The 21892-nt window shown below is 43.9% G+C and overlaps 1 protein-coding gene across 2 annotated transcripts in view; it reads right to left on the minus strand.

Moving 5' to 3' along the window:
* The window catches only part of RDX (radixin), a 117364-nt gene that overhangs the window by 19534 nt on the left and 75938 nt on the right, over positions 1–21892 (minus strand). For both annotated transcript variants that reach the window (XM_029602488.1, XM_029602487.1), the window contains exons 8-10: positions 19257–19353; positions 12489–12652; positions 1423–1553 (exon numbers count right to left, since the gene is read on the minus strand). In XM_029602488.1, coding sequence (XP_029458348.1) covers positions 1423–1553; positions 12489–12652; positions 19257–19353 — 392 coding nt within the window. The remainder of the gene's footprint in view (positions 1–1422; positions 1554–12488; positions 12653–19256; positions 19354–21892) is intronic.

A 21892-nucleotide genomic window follows, 5' to 3' on the forward strand; every position in this document is an offset into this window, starting at 1 on the left:
GGTAGAACAAGAGTAACATAGTAACTTGATCAATATGATAAACTCAGAAGGAGTTTGTAAGATTGTATTGGACAGATGTATAGTACAGCTAGTGAGAGGTATTTTAAATGTATTAACAGTGTAAATTTGAACTGGATATTATGTAATTTTATGTAATACTCTGTACATCACTTTGGGTGCTTTTTTTAATCTGGCAAACAGTTTATAAATGTTATTAAATTGTGCTGTGAAATTAATGAAATTTGTAATTGTATGTAAGTTTTTGTATATCGCCTTGGGCGATCTATTAAATCTAATTAAGCGATGTATAAATGCTATTAAATACATAAAATGTGTACCTTTACACATATTGAACTCAAGTAAATTTTAGAACAGCATTTGTGCACATCAAATTATGTTTCATGTGCATAAATGACTTTGAAAATTAACTCCGATATGTCAGTTTGGATAGATAATAGGGAAAATTAACAAGCAATAAGAAACATTTTAAAGCAGATATTATGTAGCAGTTTAGATCATTACTTAAGTTTAATGAAGCAAAAGAGTATTTTATATGTAAAGGTATAGTTTAGAATTTTTTACCTGTGGCTCAATAAACTCAAAATAAAAGAGTTGTTCAAACTGCCATGCAACAGAATCTTAAAATATTGCCTGCATAATAGAATACCACTGGGCTGAGTATATTAAGATGAACTTGCCCCTAAAAGTGCCCAATGCAATCACTTCAAAGGAAAAAAATCCTTCTAAAATATTTCCATTTTCTCTCAGTTTTCCTTAAAAGAAATCAAAGTATTCGTTTTCCCTTCTCGCTTTTTTTTTTCCAGTTCAGCAGTTTCCTCCTGCTTCTTTAGACTTCTAGTGCAATTGGAACCAGCTGTTCTGGGCTATGGTACCAAGAACTTTCAGAGTTTCCTCCCTAATTCATAGCTCCCCCACTCAGCCCAGCCATTGTAGTGAAGTTCCAACAGAAATATGTATGCATGCTGCTTAAATCCAGTCAGTAGATGTCACCATTGTGCAAAAGATTACAATTCCATCCCAGAGCTAGAGAGCTATGAATTCTGCCTCCACAGAATCCCCAAATCTGGCAAGCCTGGGAAACAGAAACTAGGCCCAAGAATTGCACCCGAGTCTTCCAAACAGCAGCATATAGCATTGTCACTGAGTCAACCCCTGCCTTCTCTTTTAAAAATAAATAGAATTCTTTAAGCAAGTATTTTACTGATGTATATTCCAGAACACATTTCAATCAAAATGCATTTCTATAAATCATGAAAATAGTGAGTATATAATTACTTGAAGCCATGCTATCTTATTAATCATTTGCAAGGTGCACACAGAAGTTTACAGACTGGCATCATCATAATGAATGAGCTGGCATCAACATAGTCTTCACTGAAACACTGTCTAATGAAAGTTTACCTTTCTGAGCCTTTATCGTTTGTTCTTCAATTTGCCTGAGACGTTCAATCAATTCATCTTTTTCCCGCTCTATTCTCTCTTTTTCCTTTTCTGCTATTTCCCTTTTCTTTTTCTCATTTTCTAATTGCGCCCTAGGAAACAGACACATTTGTCACATACTAAGAAAGAATAGATCAACATTATAATATAAGAATATAATACATATTATATAGTAAATGATGGCAGATAAAGACCAAAAAGGCCCATCTAGTCTGCCTAGCAGTGATTTTATGCACATCTACCCAAAGTAGACTGAATTCTCACATGGAGTCCAATCCCCAAGCATGCTGTATTCCCTTGAAAGTTGCAAGTGCTGCTCCATGCATGTTACCCCATGCCTAAGAACATAAGAAATTGCCATACTGGGTCAGACCAAGAGTACATCAAGCCCGCATCCTGTTTCCAACAGAGACCAATCCAAGTTGTAACTGGCAATTACCAAAACACTTAGTAGATCCCATGCTACTGATGCCAGTAATAGCAGTGACCATTCCCTAAGTCAACTTGATTAATAGTAGCTAATGGACTTCTCCTCCATTAACTTATTCAAACCTTTTTAAAACCCAGCTACACTAACTGCACTAACCACATCCTCTGGCAATAAATTCCAGAGCTTGTGTGTTGAGTGAAAAAGAATTTTCTCCGATTAGTTCACTTCATGGTGTGCCCCCTAGTCCTTCTATTATCCAAAACAGTAAATAACCGATTCACATTTACCCGATCTAGACCTCTCATGATTTTAAAGACCTCTATCATATCCCCCCCTCAGCCGTCTCTTCTCCAAACTGAACAGCCTTAACCACTTTAGCTTTTCCTCATAGGGGAGCTGTTCCATCCCCTTTATCATTTTGGTCGCCCGCTATATCTTTTTTGAGATGCGGCAACCAGAATTGTACACAGTACTCAAGGCATGGTCTCACCATGGAGCGATACAAAGGCATTATGACATTTTCCGTTTTATTCACCATTCCCATCCTAATAATTCCTAACATTCTGTTTACTTTTTTGACTGCTGCAGCACACTGAACTGATGATTTCAATTTATTACCCACTATGATGCCTAGATCTTTCTCCTGGGTGATAGCTCCTAATATGGAACCTAACATTGTGTAATTACAATGCATCACCTTGCACTTGTCCACATTTGCCATTTGGATGCCCAATCTTCCAATCTCGCAAGATGCTCCTACAATTTATCACAATCCGCTTGTCATTTAACTACTCTGACTAATTTTGTATTATTACCTCACTTGTAGTGTTCCTTTTCAGATCATTTATAAATATATTGAAAAGCACGTTGGTCTAGAGGTACACCAGGCCAGGTCACGTGCACATCTCCCAGCTTCGGCACGCATAGGGGTTTTAAAATCTATCAGTAAGTATTTAAAGGAGATAAACATTGAATTGATAATTATAAGAAAGAAGTTATTTGTTTGAAAGTTTAGGAGGAACTTGAACCAAGAATATGTGAATTCCTTATAGCCATTGTCTAAGATCCTATGTTAATCTTTGTTATACTACTCTTAGTTACGTTTTTAATCAATTATGTTAATCATATGCCTATGCTCTCTTCTCTCCCACACTGTAAACCACCTGTTCATTGTAACTTTATCTTCCTAGTTAATTGGTTACCCCGAGTTTCAATGTAAACCGGTACGATAAGACGCCAGTCTTGAGTATCGGTATATCAAAAGTATTTAAATAAATAAATAAATAAATTATTCTTGCTTCAGGCGTGAGAGGTCCTGGGTTCAAAGGAAAATTGGTTCTTACCTGCTAATTTTCGTTCCTGTAGTACCACGGATCAGTCCAGACAGTGGGTTGAGCCTCCTGTCCAGCAGAGGGAGACAGAGAAAAACTGAAAAGGTATCCTATATCAGGACAGTGCTCACCCTGCGTCCCTTCAGTATAATCGATATCAAAGCAGCCAAAACAGCATAGAGAACCAGGATAAGATCAAGCAAGTAAACCACTGTAACTATCAAAATGAAACAAGAAATTCAAACATGTATGAAAAATGCTCTTATACAGCTAGCAATATATATATTGCAGATACCTCTGGTGCCTTACAATTCGGATGAACTTCCAGTGTCTTAAAGCTCAAATAGGAAGTAGAGAATCCCAAAAAGAACCTGTGAAAGAAAAAGTTCAAGCGGATGTAGCAATGTAGATGTAGTTAGGGCGGGAGTCTGGACTGATCGGTGCTACTACAGGAATGAAAATTAGCAGGTAAGAACCAATTTTCCTTTCCCTGTACGTATCTGGATCAGTCCAGACAGTGGGATATACCAAAGCTTCCCTAAACAGGGTGGGACAGAGACAGTCCTGCTCGAAGTACCTGTCTGCCGAAAGAGCCAAAGACTGGCGCCTGAACATCGAGGCGATAATGACGCGCAAAGGTATGTAGGGATTTACAAGTAGCTGCTCTGCAAATTTCTTGCGGCGAGACTGACCGACTCTCTGCCCAAGAGGTAGCCTGAGAACATAAAGAGTGAGCTTTTAAGCCCTCTGGAACCGACCGGCCCTGACAAATATACACAGATGCAATCGCCTCTTTTAGCCAGCGAGCGATAGTAGTTTAGATGCCTTATTCCCCTTACTCGGCCCGCTCCACAAGACAAAGATGATCAGAGACTCGAAAATCATTCGTCACCTGCAAATATTGCAGTAGGACCCTCTTCACATCAAGGCGCCGTAGATCCGCACCAGGCATGTTCGCAATGTCCTCTGGAGAAAAAGCAGGGAGCTCCACTGACTGATTTACATGAAAGGAGGACACAAACTTTGGCAGGAAGGATGGGACTGTTTGGAGGGAAACACCTTAATCAGAAAAGCAAAGGAAAGACCCCCTACAAGACAGGGCTTAGAGCTCGGACACTCTCCTGGCTGAGGAAATAGAGACCAGAAAGATAGTCTTAAGGGTCAGATCCTTAAGTGTGGCTCGTTGAAGGGGTTCAAAGGGCACCTCACAAAAAACGCAGAGAACCAAGTTAAGGCTCCACGACAGGCAAGTAGCCCAGAGAGGCGGGTTCAAGTGTTTGGCCTCCCTGATGAACCGAATGACATCCGGATGGGTCGCCAACGCGTAACCATCGACCCGCCCAAGGAGGGACCAGAGTGCCGAAACCTGTACCAGCAAGGAATTGAAAGACAAACCTTTGGAGAGACCATTCTGCAGGAAGGAGAGAACCTGGGACACCAAAGCCTTACGCGCTGGGACTCCGTACTCAGCGAACATAGTCTCAAACACTCTCCATACACGAATATAAGCCAGAGAGGTAGAAGTCTTACGGGCTCGCAACAGAGTGGAGATAACCTCCTCCTTATAACCCTTCTTCCTTAGTCGCCACCGCTCAAAAGCCAGGCCGCTAGACAAAAGCGATCCGCCTGATCGAAAAATACTGGACCCTGTCGGAGCAGGTTTGGCAGATGGCCGAGGCAGAGAGGACTTTCCATAGCGAAGTTCACCAGATCCGCAAACCACGGTCTCTGAAGCCACTCCAGCGCCATGAGGATGACTGCCCCCCTGTGGAGTTCTATTCTTCTGAGTACCTTTCCCACCAGAGGCCAAGGTGGGAACACGTAAATGAGGACATCATGAGGCCAGGGTAGGACCAGTGCATCCACTCCTTCTGAGCAGGGCTCCATTCTGCGGCTGAAGAATCTGGGGGCCTTTGCATTGCTCAGAGTAGTCATCAGGTCTAAGTGAGGGACCCCCCCACTTGTGCATGATCAAATCCATCGCCTCTCCGGACCACTCCCACTCTCCAGGGTCTAGATGCTGACTCAGGAAGTCAGCTTGAGTGTTCTCCTTCCCTGCAATGTGGGAGGCCGCTAGCCGTTCCAGATGGCGCTCTGCCCAGGCTAGCAGCTTGCTGGTTTCCAGGGCAATCGGACGACTCCTGGTGCCCCCCTGGCGATTGATGTAAGCTACTGTGGTGGAATTGTTGGAGAGGACTCGCACAGCTTTGCTATGGATCAAGGGAAAAGAAGTCTTGAGAGCCAGACGGACCGCTCGAGTCTCCAGACAATTGATGTGCCACTGAGACTGGATTGGGGTCCATCGTCCCTGGGTAGACTGATTCTGACACACCGCTCTCCAGCCAGAGAGGCTGGCATCCGTTGTCACTACAATCCACTGAGGTGTCTGCAAGGGCATCCCCTTCAACAGGTGGGCGAGAGAGAGCCACCACTGCATGCTGTCGATGGTAACATCGGAAAGTGGTAAGGGTGTCAAACTTCTCAGAGACCGGCTTCCAGCGGGATAGCAAAACTTTCTGCAAAGGACGCATATGCGCAAAGGCCCAGGGAACCAAATCTATAGTTGAAGCCATAGTGCCCAGAACCTGGAGATAATCCCAGGCCAGGGGGACCATGAGAGATAATAGATGTTAGACTTGACCCATGAGCTTGAGTACACGGGCCTCGGGTAACAGAATTTTGCCCACATGAGTGTCGAAGCATGCTCCTAAGAATTCGAGGACCTGAGAGGGCTTGAGGGTGCTCTTTGAGAAATTGACTATCCACCCTAGGGAGGTGAGAACCGACAAGACCCAGTTGACCGCTATCACGCACAGGTCCTCCGACTTTGCCCGAATGAGCCAGTCATCCAGGTACTGGTGGACTAGGATTCCCTCCCACTGGAGGAAGGCCGCCACTACCACCATGATCTTGGCAAATGTGCATGGCGCAGTGGCGAGACCGAATGGGAGTGCTCAAAACTGAAAATGTCATCCCAGGATGTTGAGACGAAGAAATCTCTAGTGTTCCTGGCGGATCAGGATGTAAATGTAGGCCTCCTTCAGGTCAAGAGAGGCAAGGAACTCCCCTGTATGAACCGTCGCTATGACCGCCCTGAGGGGCTCCATCCGAAAATGGGGAACCTTGAGGGCCTTATTGACTTTCTTGAGGTCCAGGATCGGTCAAAAGGAGCCGAACTTTTTGGGGACGACAAAGTACATGGAATACTGGCCAGATCCCTGTTCCTGGAGGGGGACCGGGACTATGGCACAGAGCACTTGAAGCCTGTCGAGAGTCTGGCACAACGCTGAGCGCTTCCGAGTTCCACAGGGAGAGATCAAGTAGAGGTCCGGGAGATCCCGAGCAAACTCTAACACGTAGCCTCTTTCGATTACTGCGAGGACCCTCTGATCCGAAGTAATTTTGGCTCATTCCTCAAGAAATAGGGCCAGCCGACCACGTAAGTCTGAAACGGAGGACTGGGCCGGCCGTATCGCATTGTAAGGACTTTGCGGCGGTGCCTTAATGAGTACTGACTCAGAAGGGCCGTCTGCCCTGAAAGGAGCGAGACCATGCTGGAGATCTAGTGGAGATGTTTCGTTGAAAAGCTCCACGTGGCTTGTACCAGTGCTGCCCCCGGAAACGAGAGTGCGACTGAAAAAAAGGATCTGGACTGCTTGGGGCGGTCCTCCAGTAGCTTATGAATCTTGTTGTCACCCAAGGATTTGATAAGCTGGTCCAAGTCCTCGCCAAAAAGTAACTTACCCTTGAAGGGTAGAGTGCCCAACTGCGATTTAGAAGAGGAGTCTGCCAGCCCAATCGCCTGGCTGACACCACTGAGACCATAGCTCTGGCTTGCACCCTGAGGAGATCATCAGCCCCATACGCAATCGCTCCTTCCAACCTTTCCTGCCTGTTCCACCTCTGCAGACGGGAGGTCCCGGGTGCTGAGTAATTGTTGAACCTACCTGAGGCTTGCCTGCTGCATGAGACTGCTTCAGACTATGGAGAAAGAACCCCGAGCTCCGCCAGGACTGCAGGAATGAGGGGTTCCAACTCCTCCCTCTGGAATATACGTACCACTTGAGGGTCATCACCCTCCAAAGAAGCCTGTTTCACTTGTTCCTCATCCATGCCCCCCCCCCCCCCCCCCGCGGGAGGGGGAAGAGAGGCTCCTGCACCTGCAGCCGCACTGCCTGGCACGTCCAGAGTGGCAGGCCCTCCTGAAATCACCGTGCCTTTTAACTTCGCGACCCTTAGAGACGCGGGAACATCGGCACGCTTGGCTAGCTTGGGGGGGCAGTCCCTGCATAGGTCTGATTGGCAAGGCACCACCTTGCAGAGACCTGGAAGCCAAAAAGGCTTTATGCATAAGGAGGACAAAATCTAAAGAAAAGGAATCAGAATCAACATCCTGATCTCCTGGAAAAGCAGGGTCCTCCTGTTAAAAAAAAAAAACCTGATCCTGATCTGCATTCTCATCAGGAGTTGCAGGGACTGGATACAATGTTGGAGGAAGCTCCCCCTCCCCACAGCCCTTGCATGAGCTGCAGCACATGTGCTTAAGATGGCTGCCGTCCCTGCACTGAGGGAGAAAGGATCAGCTCTGAGCTCCTGCAGAGCCTGACGATTTTGAGCCCCACAAGGCTTGGCTGTTGCTGCAGACCCTGAAAAAGAGCTGCCCACCCCCGCTGGAAGGTACCTCGAGCAAATCCCAGTCCTAGAAAGTCACACGGCCGATTCCCCACATACTATACACCAGGATAGCCGTGGCATGGTGGAGGGGAAAAACGCCTCAAAAAACACGAAGAAATCGGCCAAAAACGTGGCGATTCAGGTGGGCAGGGGTCCAAAAAAAGAAACATTTTCAAAATGTATTATTTTTTTTTTTTTTTACACAGTGCTTAGACACACACGGGTGAAGAGAGGGGCTGGACCACCAGTATTCACTTCCCCAGCTGCTTACCTTACTGGAGCCTGTAATGAAAAGCATGGGTAAGCTGTGCCTCCGATGGTCTTTTTTTTTTTCTTCAAAGAAACGAGCAGAGGAATGGGAGCCTCTACTAAAAGACCTGAGGCAGGCGCAAAAAGGGGGAGTGACTGGACCACCAGTATTATCCCTTTAAGCCAGGCAAGTGGTCACCTGGAAGAGGGGTCCCAGGCAGAGTACTCAAGGGGAAAATCCCCCCTGGGACCCTGTAAGAGCTATGAGACAGAGCTGTCTCACATAGACAAGAAGTTTGATTTCCTTCATAATTTTTTTTTTTTTTTTTTAACATATAGAAATTAATCAATACTTGCCTGATCCTGGAAACAATCAGAAGGAGAAAGAAAAAAATCACCACAGTGTGGAAAACAGAGAAAGCTAAGGAACCGCAGGTTCAACTGCCTGCCTCTGCTGGGAGACAGAGAAATATTGACGGGACGCAGGGTGAGCACTGTCCTGATATCGGATACCTTTTCAGTTTTTCTCTGTCTCCCTCTGCTGGACAGGAGGCTCAACCCACTGTCTGGACTGATCCAGGTACGTACAGGGAACTCCCAGACGAGCCCTTTGATTTGTGTACACACAGATCCTGGATGGCAGAGGATAGAAACCTCCCCTGGCTGACAGGAACTGCAAGTCCTGTACTAGTTGAGCTTCAACTGAGGGGCATACGATAAAGGTCTTTAAAATCATGAGAGATCTAGAATGGGTATATGTGAATTGGTTATTTACTCTTTCGGATAATAGAAGGACTAGGGGGCACTCCATGAAGTTAGCAAAAGCACATTTAAAACTAACTGGAGAAAATTCTCTCACTCAATGCACAATTAAGTTCTGGAATTTGTTGCCAGAGGATGTGGTTAGTGGAGTTAATGTAGCTGGTTTTAAAAAAGGGTTGGATAAGTTCTTGGAGGAGAAGTCCATTAACTTCTATCAATCAAGTTGACTTAGAGAATAGCCACTGCTATTACTGGTATCAGTAGCATGGGGTCTACTTACTGTTTTGGTACTTGCCAGGTACTTGTAGCCTGTATTGGCTGTTGAAAACAGGATGCTGGGCTTGATGGACCCTTGGTCTGATCCAGTATGGCAATTTATGTTCTTAACCACAATGCAGCCATATCATTACTGGTCTGGCTGCTCAGTGCTTCATTACCATTCTCTTGCCACTAGGGCTCCTGTGTTTATCCCACGCTTTTTTGAAGTCTGTCACCATCCTTGCCATCACCACTAATGCCTCCAGGATAACATTCCAGGCATCCATTACTCTCTCCATGAAAAAAATACCTCTTGACATTGTTCCTAAGTCAATCCCCTTGGAGCTTCACATTGGACCCCTAATTCTACTGCTTCCTTTCCTTTGAAAAAGCATGGCTTCCTGTGCATTAATACCTTCCAGATATTTAAAATGTCTATCATATCCACCCTGTCTTGCCTCTCTTCTAGAATATACATATTAACTTCCTTCAGCCTCATCTCAAAGGGCTTTTGGTAGAAATACTGCAGGATCACTAGTCTCTAAATCCTTTCTGAGATACAGCCTCCAAAATTGAACACAGGTCTCCAGTTGAGGCCTCAAGGACCCGTAAAGAGGCATTATTACCTCTCTTTTTCTAATGGTTATGACTCTCCCTATGCATCCAAGCATTCCCTCAGCTCTGGCCACTGCCTCATCACATTGGTTTTCTACCATGAGATCATCTGACATTATTACACCAAGGTCCCTCTCCTGGTCTGTGCACATCAGCTCTTCACCAGCTTTCTAGTGGAGATGATGGAGACAGTATCGGAATTCAAGAGAATGGGACAAGCAGAAAGGATTTCTGAGGGGGAGGAAGGAATTATACATTTGAGCAGGAGATGTGGATGGGCAGACTGGATGAGTCATATGGTCTTTATCTGCAGTTATGCTCTGTTTCTGTAGAATATATATTTATATTAAACCCCCTATAAAGGATGAAAATCTCATCTTCATTCTCATTTTGATATTTCTGAAATATCCAAACTACAATGAAAAATGTGATTCATATTTAGCACAAACTTCTTCAAACAATTGGATTAAAAAGGGATTGCTATAATATGGTTTATCTAATTGTTTGCTATCTAGTATATAACAGAAAGACCAACTGGTCTACCCAGTCTGCCAAGTTATTCCAGTCCATTCTGCAAGGATATATCCCAGCTATAAGCTGTAGAAAAGCTTGACCACTTCTAGTATATCAATCCTTAACCAAGTCATTTTTTGTTTGCCTCCTCATTGACTCTTTGTTCCCTATCATCCTGGATAGATCAAACAAAAATCCCATACTTAATCCAACACCAAGCAGCTCCCTTCACCCCACCATACCTCACCTTCACATCATCTTACTACTAAGCTTTGTAACAATGTAGACAGCTACCAAAACTAGTAGGTCCTCATTATTTTGCTGAACAGTACCTGGCCACTACCAACCTGGTTAGTTTCTGAAGAGCTGTAATCTGCTGGTACCACCTGGCTACCCCATGCTCTGCACTAATGTGAGATTAGATCCTTCCTCTATCTTTTGTTTTGTCCTTCAGCCCCTTGCTTATGCTCGATGGAGTGAAGGGTAAGTTGTTTACAATAAGTCATCCTCCCATCCTTGTTCCTACTACTGTCAGAATATGACAGCATACAAGGCCCATTAAGCCCATTTAGTCTGCCCAACTTCATTCCTGCTGCAATGCCACAAACCCAAGCTCTCTGGTTTTCCCTTAACTTCTTCGCTGATAGGGATCCTCTGTGCTTATCCCATTCTTTTCTACTTCTGCTGCTGTTTGTATCTCCACCACTTTATTAGTTCATGCCATGTATTCAAACTTTCAGTTAAGAAATATTTTCTGATCATGTTCCCGAGTCTAACTCCCCCCATTCTCTCTCTCTCCTGAAGACTCATCATGTGACCTCTTGTTCTAATGCATTCTCTCTACTGAAAAAGGTTTAATTCTTGCGCTTGTTTTACATCTTTGAGATTTTTGAATGTGTCTTTAGTCTCGTGTCTCTTCTAGGGTTTGCATATTTAATTAAGTCTTGTTTCATGTCTCTCTTGGTGCACACCTTGCTTCATTTTGATAGTCTCTCTTTGGTTTGCCTCCAGCTCATCTATATACTGTCAGAGGTCTGACTTCCAGAACTGGTCATTGGTGAGGTCTCACTAATGACCTGTACAGAGGCATTATCACTTCCTGTTTTCTGCTAGTTATGCCTCTCTCTATGCATCTTAGCATCCTTCTGACGCCTTATCACATTTCTCCCTGCGATAATCAGATGTTTATTATCCCAATGTCTCTCACCTGGTTAGTGCACATCAATTCCTCATTTTCCATCGTGGACTGACCCCATGGATTTCTGCATCTCAAATGAAAAACACTGCAGAATATTGCAGTGAATCTGAACTGCCAAGCACTTTGCCATGCTCAAGCTTTTTTAGATCGTTTCTGAATCTGATTCCACAGGGTGTCCCACTCTGTTGAATATTGTCTCACTTGCAAAAAAGCACCTCTTTTCCTTCTAACCCCCTCCACAGCCATGTTCAAAAAGATAATGAACAGAATCAATCGCATGACAGGTCACTGAGGCACTCCAATAAGCTCTTCTTTTTCCTTATTGTGAATACCACCACCCTTGTCTTTATCACTCAACCACTTTCTAGTTATTCTGCTACCTTGGAGCCCACGCCCAGGCTGCTCAGTATATTTATGAACCTCCTATGTGGGACAGTATCAAAGGTTTTGCAGAAATCCAAATAAACTACATTCAGTGCATTTTCTTGATCTAATTTTCTAGTCATCCAATCAAAGAAACTGATCAAGTTTGAAACAATCTCCCTCTGGTAAAACCATGCTGCCTTAGATCCTGCAACTCACTGGATTCTAGATATTTTACTAAACTTTCTTTCAGTAGTTTTTCCATTAATTTTCTCACCAAAGAGGCAAGACTAACTGGCCTAAAGTTTCCAAACTCCTCTCTGTTAACACTTTTATGAAGAGAGACAACTACCATGACTATTCTGCTGTGAACAGTTCTAAAAACACTTGACTACATTTTCATGAAATACTGGTGGATCTGCATACACAAGCATTTAATGTTCAATTTAAACAGGCAAAAGTTCCAGAATACATATTTTTGAATGGTGAACAATATTTTGTCTGTCAATGCCCATGAATTTGAATTAAGACAATTCAGAATGTGATCAGAATGCTAATTCTGGGCTTCCTTTGAATTTAAATCCTGTACAATCTTGCTAGCTTTCAGGTAAAGGAGATCATACGAACTTTATACCTCTCCAGCTGTTTCTGATGTTTCTCCTCTCGAGCCTGTGCCTTCATCTGTTGTACTTCAATTGTATCAGGTTTTCTTCTCCTCATGTAGAGTTCATGGTTTCCCATACAGAGAGCCAGAATACGTTTATTAATTCGCAGACGAGGTGCATAAAACACAAAATCCTAAATGAAGAATATTAACAAATACTGTAATGAGATCTAATTGTGGAAGTAGTGTTTATAATAGAAGTCTCACAATGTTTAATAATTTGGCAAGCTAGATCATAATAAGTTACTACATTTAGTTCATAAGGGGACAGAGAACTATTGAGTGGCAGAACATTTATATAATAGAGAATCCAACTTGTTACACAGGTTCACAAGGCAAACTTGAGATAATCAAGAAAGAGGTGTTATTCTATGATGTAAATAATAAGTTCCCTAGTACAGGGATACACAACCCTGGTTCTTGAAAGCGGATAAGGTCTGGTTTTCAGGACATAAAGTATGTAAATTAGTCAAGCTACTATAAAAAACATGTAATTATATCAGAAGACTATGCAGTACAGCTATTCTAAAAACTAGACTTGCCTGCAGATATCAAAAATTGAAGTTACCAGCCTCCAACTTAAAGAGCTGGTAAAATATAACTTAGTGCTGCACAGCTCCAGCATCTGCCTTTACTGGTGCCAACAAGACAACTTATTAAATTGAGCTACACAGCACAGGAGAAGAGTTTCAATAATTTTAAGTAGGCAGCTCTCCTGAGTGCTAGGAGAAAAAGACCAGGACTAAACTAGGACAATGACAAGTGTTGGTAGAGATTACTAGCATGTACCACCATAATTTGAAGCTACAGCTTTACTTCATATATCGTCTCTCAGTAACGCATCTCTAAAATTTAAAGTTATCATAAATTTACGGACCAATAAATTTATCTGGAAGACAGTGAAAAAGAAAATAAACCCAATGACATTAAAGATTAAAAATCAGATCATAGGAGAAAGATAATGGAAGCTTGCTTGAGAAGTCCAGAGACATGTCAAACATAAGGGTGAAAAAAAAAATAATTTCGATGTGCATAAGGAGTTGGATAGTGGCTATAGTCTACAGTTGGGACTTAGAAAGACATTCAGGTTGGCTGCAGATGGCAGCCACAAATAATGCTGCAGAGACAGCAGCATGTAGTTCTGCACACACCTGAAACAGAAGTTGAAAAAGATTGCCTGTGATTAAGAACCTCAAATTCATGAAGAGGCAGCAAATGTGTGATTAGATTTGAACCGTGAAATAGAAGACAAAAGTGATAGTAATGAAGTTTCACTTATGTCATAGAAGAACTTGGAGACATTTAGTAGGATATCACTACTTTTCTAAGACAGAGGGTTATTTTAATTTTTTTTTAATTATTTACATTTGACCCTTTTTTTCTGTAACATATCAAAGCAGATTAAGGTACTGTAGGTATTTACATATCCCTAGAGGGCTTACTATCTCAACTTGTATCTGAGGCAATGGAGGATGAAGTAACTTGTCCAACCTCACAAGAAGCGTCAGCAGGATTGGAATCCTGGCTTCCTGGTTTGCAGCCCTAAGATCCTGGATATATTAGAAAACAAGTCCCCATGCTTAATCTAACCCAGCCCCTCCCAGTCCCATGCCTTACCACCAAACTTTGGAATCTAAACACGGCAATCAAAATGAATGAGGCTATTATCTGAACATTCCGCCACTTACTGCATATGTTCCTCCTGGCCTTGCCTTCTGGAGAGTTGTAGCCTGCTGGTTCCCACCTTGGCTTGCAGTGCTGCTAGCTTTTACTTTATCTAACCATTTTCTCTTCATCGCATGTAAATCATCTCTCAAAAATTATCCCGAGGTTTGTACACAAAAAGTACATGTGGAAGAGTTGTCCACGGGGCGTATTTTCGATTTTTTAACGTATGCACATAAATCTATGTATACACATTAACACCTGCTCCCCAGCAGGTGTTAATGTGTATGTGTATAACCGAAGTAAGGTATACAAGGTCCTCTAATTTTCAAAGCAGATTTATATGTGAAAGTCTGCTTTGAAAATTCAGGCTGAAGTCCACATGTACTTTGTAAATACAGACTTCATTTATAAAAGTGGTCTCTAACTGAGCAACTACAGCAAGGCATTTTGGGTACATCCTGGATGCTGCTGAGAAGCTAAAAGGGAGAACTTGAAACCAATAATGCTTGTTGGCTATAGTGAAATGCAGTAATTTTCTATGAGTCTTGCAATATGAAGACATCGCTGTAGTCCAGAGTGGTTAGCCAGTTGTTAATTTCCAGATGAAGGAGAATGGTTCCTAAAGAGTTCATCCTGAACTTTTCTTTCTTTAGGTATCTGTTGAGATCCCTGAGGTCCAAAATGGAACTGAGACCCTGGTTTACTTCGGAATGAGGAAGTATTTGGGAGTAGAAGCCTGTGTTTTTGTGCTATTGAGACTGGCTCCACTGCATCTGCTGCAAGGAGAGTTTACAGTTCTTGCTGAAAGTTACAACTGTTCATATTCATGAAATTATTCTTTAGGAGATTGGAGGCAAGATTTAAATTTTAAACTTTACTGCTAAGTTTGATTTTTCTTACTGGTGCAAGAAAATGACAGCCTTGACAAAGATATGGGTCCGACTTGTGGTTGATACATCAACTTGCACAAGTCATCATCAGTACGGACAAAACCTGTCTTGGCACCACTGTTCCCTCTAAGCTGGCAGAGAAGGGAAGAACAGCCAAAATGGCAAAGAGTACCAGGTACTGGAAGAAGACTGTAGACAACCGAGGAGTTGTCTAACTCCTCGGTTGTCTACAGTCAAGGGACTTTGGATTTGCCTATATGATTTGAGCTATGAGCATAATTGTTTGCTAATATGGGGTTAAAGAGTTTCGACTGAAGGGGTGATTTGATCCTGATGGGTACCTATAGTTTTCTGGACTATGGGGAAGCCATGGCTTCTAGTGAGCCATATAATCAATAACATGGTTTGGGATTGTGAGAATATTAATAGTGGTTGGAAATGGTATGGATTTAGGTCACTATTCAATTGAGTTTCATTCCTCAAGATGGGGGGATTACACCATAATATATGGTTGAGCAGAGATGGGAGGGGATGGGATGTAGGTACATGGAAGATGAGTTGGAGGGGCTGAGAGGTGTGGGATTTTGGAAAATCAATCTATGGATATGGGGAAGAGTTTGGTTCCTATGGAGTGATTGTAGGTCTGCAGATGGATGTGATGTATGTTTTTTTGGGTGTTTGGATTAGCTTAGAGAGAGGAGGGGAGAATGTACTACAATAATGGAGTGGTTAAAGATCATGTCCTTGAATGTTAAAGGTTTGAATACATCCTTAAAGAGGAAATTATTGGTGAGAGAATCTGAGCACCTGAAGGCCAATGTGATTTTTTTTTGTCAAGAGACATACTTGAGAGTCAGACATGAGTGAATGTTGATGAAGGGTGCTTACCCTAAACCAGGGGTCAGGAACCTATGGCTCGGAAGCCAGATATGGCTCTTTTAATGGCTGCATCTGGCTCGCAGACAAATCTTTAATAAAAAAGTAAAAATCTAACAAAATCCCCCACCCTCCTGACGCCCCCCAAGACCTCCAAAATTAATTTACTACAACCCCCACCCTCCGGACCCCCCCAAGACCTGCCAAAAGTCCCTGGTGGTCCAGAGGGGGTCCAGGAGCGTTCCGGGAGTGATCTCCTGGACTTGGGCTGTCAGCTGCCAGTAGTCAAAATGGCGCTGATGGCCCTTTGCCCTCACTATGTCACTGGGGTCGACCAATGGCGGCGGTAGCCCCTGTGACATAGTTAGGGCAAAGGGCCGTCTGCTGCCAGTAATCAAAATGGCAATTTCAGTGCCTGTACAAAGACAGAGGTGAGGAATGACCGATGATTAATCTGGATTTAGTTCTTTAAGGCTATACCATTTTTGCCTGTTGCACCATAAATACCAGGTCTTAGTGTCATTATAGGCTTTACCAATATAGCCAGTGACAAGACACCTATGATGGTCATCCGCCACACCTATATATGATATTATATGAGTCATTAGCAGCAGAATTTCCTGTTTATTGATTATTTCAAAGTTTCTGCTTTACACAGGGGTATTTTTACTCTTGTAGGAATATCAGAAGCATCTTTTGAAGCATAGGGTTGGGTTTTTTTGTCCGCTATTGCAGGTGAAAACAGTTATTTTTTATGAGAAAAATTCCCTTTTGTTTTAGTAGACAATTGTGAAAACAAAAAAAAAAATCTAATTAAGAAAGAAGAAAAATACCAAAATTGCCAACGAGCAGCTTAGAAGAAAGATAAAAATGCATTCTTTCACATGAACTAAGAAAAGAGGAGGGGTCTCGCGTAGTGGTTTTCCGACTATGGTTTTAAAGCTTATTAACTTGTTATTTTGCTACTGCTTTATCCATTTCATTGCGCTTTTTTATATTCTTGCCACTGTGCCTATTGATTTGCCCTTTCCTCAGTCTATGGGGCGCGTACATTTCACTACTGGTGCAACTTTAGCTTTCTCAGAATATTTTTGATTATGGTTAAAAAGCTTAGAAACATGCCTCATTACTACTCCTCTAATTTTGTGTGTGTGTGTGTGTATATATATATATATTTATTAAAAAAAAATTATTTATAATTTATTGCATCAATATAACAATAACATTGTATATAATACAGCATCAACTTTTATGGCAATGTTAATGACATGATCATCCCTATTGTACTGTTCAAATTGATACCATGGTTTTTATAGCTATCTGTATGTCTCTGTCGTATCTTCTTCTTAAGAGACCTTATTGTCAAGATGGTTTATATACTTATCCAAACCGTTTTCTACCTTAGATTCATCACCTTCCCTTTCTTTTGTAAATACAGAGTTAAAGAACTTAAGATTTCAGACTTTTGCCAGTCTTCTGCAAATCCCACTTTCTCCCATTATCTGACCTATATTCACATTAGGCCAGATTTTAAAAACTACGCGCGGGCGTAGAATTGTGCGTGCAACCCGGCGCACACAAATCTTCGCCCGATTTTATAACATCCGCGCGCATGTTATAAAATCCAGGGTTGGCGCATGCAAGGGGGTGCACAATTGTGCAACTTGTACGCGCTGAGCAGCCTTCCTCCGTTCCCTCCGCCCCCCCCCAACCTTCCCCTACCTAACCCGCCCTCCAGCCCTACCTAAACCCCCCCACCTTTAATTTTTAAGTTGCGCCTGCCTCCGGGCAGGCGTAGGTTGCGCACGCCGGCGATGGCCAGCCCGCGATTCTGGGCACAGCGGCAAATGGCCGCTGTGCCTGGAGGCTCCGGCCCCGCCCCAGCCCGCCCACTCCCCGCCCATTTTTTTCAAGCCCCGCAACATACGCGCGTCACCGAGCCTATGCAGGTTTTTCACCTCTTCCTTATACTGCATATTTAAGGGCAGTTTTATCTCCTTTTATTGATTGAACCTTTGCTCTTCTGACTACACTTCCCTATCTCCTTCCCTTTGTTTATCCTCATTCTTCCTATCTTCTACATTGGTTTTGAAATTTTTTAATGCTAAACTCTTTGCTCTTACCATTTTCATTATTACCTCCTTAGAGAACCATATTGCTTTACTTTTTAAAAAAAAGAAAAAAGAAAAAACTGCCTGATTTCGGGGGGGGGGGGGGGGGTTCACAACCAGTCCTGGTCCACTCCATTGTACATATCACAACTGGCCTGGACTCCCTTACCCCAAGCTCCACATTTCCACTTCCTGGCAGAATCATGATCTGGCCCTGGGCAGCAACAGCAAACCAAATAATCTGTGATGGACATCCAGCATGGCCCGAATCATTGGAACTCTCTCCCTTCAGAACTTAGACTTGAACAATGTCCAATTATTTTCAAAAAAAGACTCAAGACTTTGATCTTCTCCTTAGCCTACGCCTAATTCGATCTTAATCCTTCCTAACCACTGGATGCAAATTTTCATGTCTTTCATTGCCAAACAACCACAGATAATATCTCATTTTTCTCTTTTCTCATACAATCGCCTGTTACATGTTTTATTACCATTCATTTACTATTTCTGTTATTTAAAGGTTCTATGTCATTTTGAGTTTAAATGTATATCCAAGTTCTGTATTTCCTGTTCCCTGTAAGACTCAAATCAGTCATTTCAATAGTTATATGTAAACCGAAGTGCTTAGTGATTTTGTCTCTAGAACCTCGGTATATAAAAATGTTAAATAAATAAATCCACAGATACAGGTCTTGAAAAGTTCTGCTGAAAGCTGCCAAGGCAGTGGCTTGAAAAAGCAAAACTGAAGTAATGAGGCAGAAAACCAATTTTTTTTAATTTACATTTTTATATTCCGCTTTGCGGCACTTCAAAGCGGGCTATGCCAATAAAAGAGGCAAGACAAACTGTAGAGAGACTGGAAACACGCCCATGTGGTAGCTTGGATGAAGCAAGACTGAGGGGCTCATATGGCAGTATGCATGCAGGGATTCCTGTGCTTGCTCACTAGCGTTTACAGCGCAGAGTCTGGGTCTATGTAAACGCTGCTGGATGACATCACCCACGTATAAAAGCTAATTCAGAGCAAATACCAAACGAAATAAACTACTGAGCAACATACATGCAGAAATAACGTCCAATTTCAAACTCTGTTAAGTGGTCAGAAAGGTGGTAGAAAGAAAAATCTAAGAGCACTAAGAAAAAAAACAGAACACAGAAATCTTGCAGCAGAGGAGAAAGATTTAATCACTTACAGGAGCCTTTTTGTCAATAGGCTTTATGACAAACTTTTTGTCATTAAATGAAATATTTCTGATTTCACTCCAAGGAAAACCAATTTTGGGTGTCAACCTTAAAAAAAAACCACAAAGAAATTTTTGCTGTGTAAAATAGGAAAAATAAGCCCCCAAATCTTATTATTTTACACAAAGTTCATACATCGCTAAAACCACAAAAAAGTCAATCAATGATACTGCACTACTTTAGCAAAGAATACATAATCCTATTCAAAAGAAAGATCAAGAGAAATCTTTTCACAGATACAACAAATGACATTTTCAGTTCTGACTGCTTATGACCTAATTTCTCAAAAGCATGATTATGTGGTCTATCAAATAATTGGAATCATCTATTTTATTTCTGTAATGTACTATTAGAACTATTATCCATTAGTTAAGCTACTTGTGTAAAGGATGCTCAAGTTTATAAAGGAAAATTAGTTTCTTACCTGATAATTTTTGTTCCTGTAGCACCAAGGATCAGTCCAGGACACCTGGGTTGTGACTCCGCACCAGTAGATGGAGACAGACTAAAACTTGTGGGCGGAGCATATATGCCCCTGTGCCAGTCACAGCCCCTCAGTCATACGTAATGTCAAAGTAGAAAAAAACTATAAGGCAACCAAAACTCACCATACAAACTTGGTAGGTAAACGAAAATAAATCCAACACCCCTATAGGAACCAGACTCCCCAACCGGGAGAGCGAATAAACAAGGGGCAGCATACTGAAAACAATAATGAGCGGACTCTCCGTTACTATAGCGCAGCACTGCGGGCGGGATCCTGGACTGATCCTTGGTACTACAGGAACGAAAATTATCAGGTAAGAAACTAATTTTCCTTTCCCTGTACGTACCAGGATCAGTCCAGGACACCTGGGATGTACCAGAGCTACTTACCGAGGGTGGGAAGCAGAGAGTCCCGCTCGGAGTACCCTCTCTCCAAAGCCCCCAGCCTCAGTAGCCAGAACATCCAACCGGTAATGATTAATGAAGGCATGCATCAACTTCCAGGTAGCCGCCCTGCCAATCTCGGGAGGCCCCACCGATAAGCTGCCGCCCAGGACGCGGCCTGGGAACTAGTCGAATGAGCCCGCAGACCCACCGGAAGCGGCTAACTCTGTACGAAGCACGCGGAGCCAATGGTCTCCGTAGACCAACGCGCGACCGTTGGGCGGGACGCAGCGGCCCCTGGCTTTGGCCCCGAGAACAAAAAGAACAGATGGTCGGTTACCCGGAACGGATTAGTAACCTCCAAAGAAAGAAGAAGAGACCACCGCATGTGCAGCTTCCGCAGTTCCCGGAACTGGGGAGCAGTGGAGCAGTGGACTCCCCGACCCGAAACGCCGGTAACTGCACCGACTGATTCACTGGAAAGACACCACTCTTTGGGAAGGAAGGAAGGGATCGTCCGCCAGAACACTCCGGAACCGGCAATCCGCGAGAACGGTTCCCTACAGGGCAGCGCCTGCAACTCCGAGACACGCCGAGCCGAGGCAATCGCCACCAACAAACCCCCTCCTCAAAGAAGGTCCGTAGTAGTTGCACGCTTCAATGGCCCAAACGGAGCCGAGCCTAGGTTCCAAGACAGACAAGGACGACGCAATGGAAGACTGAGACGTCGAGCCCCCCGAAGAAAACGGGAGATATCCGGATGAAGACCCAGAAAGGTACCCCGGACCTTACCCCGCAAACATCCAGGCGTCGCCCCCGGGACCCGCAGCGAACTGCACGCCAAGCCTTCGGCCAGAGCGGCTTGAAGCATCGTGAGAATATCCGCGACCGAAGCGGAAAAGGGATCCACCCCACGCTGCACGCACCAATCTGCAACAACCTGCCAGACCCGGACAGACGCCAGAGACGGAAACCGCTTCCTGGACCTCAGCAACGTGGCTATCACTGCAACTGAGGAAGCTGTTGTTTCCCCCAGGCGATGCATCTCAAACCATGGCGCGAGACAGAAGCGCTCCGCATCCTCTAGACAGACGGGGCCCTGAAGTAGGAGCCCCGCGAACCCCTGGAAACGAATGAGAGACGTCACCGACAACTGGACGAGACCTGCGAACCACGGTCGACGTGGCCACTCCGGTGCCACCAGGATCACATGGAATGATTGCAATTCTATGCGCAGAATCTTGCCTATCCTCGGCCACGAGAAAAGCCCGTAGAGGAGCACGGCCGTCAGCCAAGGAAGTACCAGCGCGTCGACGCCTTCTGCTTCCCGTTCTTGACGCCGACTGTAAAAAACGTGGAGCCTTCGCGTTGTTCCACGTGGCCATGTGGGGCAGACCCCCCACCGTTCGCAAACGAGGCGGGAACGCATCGTCCGCCACCTCCCATACCCCGTGGTCCAGATGGGGTCGGCTGAGGAAATCCACTTGAACATTGTCGACCCCGGCAAGGTGGGCCGCTGCGATGGAGCCGAGAAGGCGCTCTGCCCAGCTCATCAGCAGTCGCACCTCCTCCGCCCCCAATGGACTCCTTGTCCTCCCTTGGCGATGGATGAATGAAACCGCTGTTGCATTGTCCGACAACACGCAGAACCGGTTTCCCCCGGCACTCAGGGAGAAAGCCTGCAGAGCCAGGCGTACCGCTCTGGTGTCCAGCCAGT

This window comes from Rhinatrema bivittatum, chromosome 5 (assembly GCF_901001135.1).
Source record: "Rhinatrema bivittatum chromosome 5, aRhiBiv1.1, whole genome shotgun sequence".
Taxonomy (NCBI): Eukaryota; Metazoa; Chordata; class Amphibia; order Gymnophiona; family Rhinatrematidae; genus Rhinatrema; species Rhinatrema bivittatum.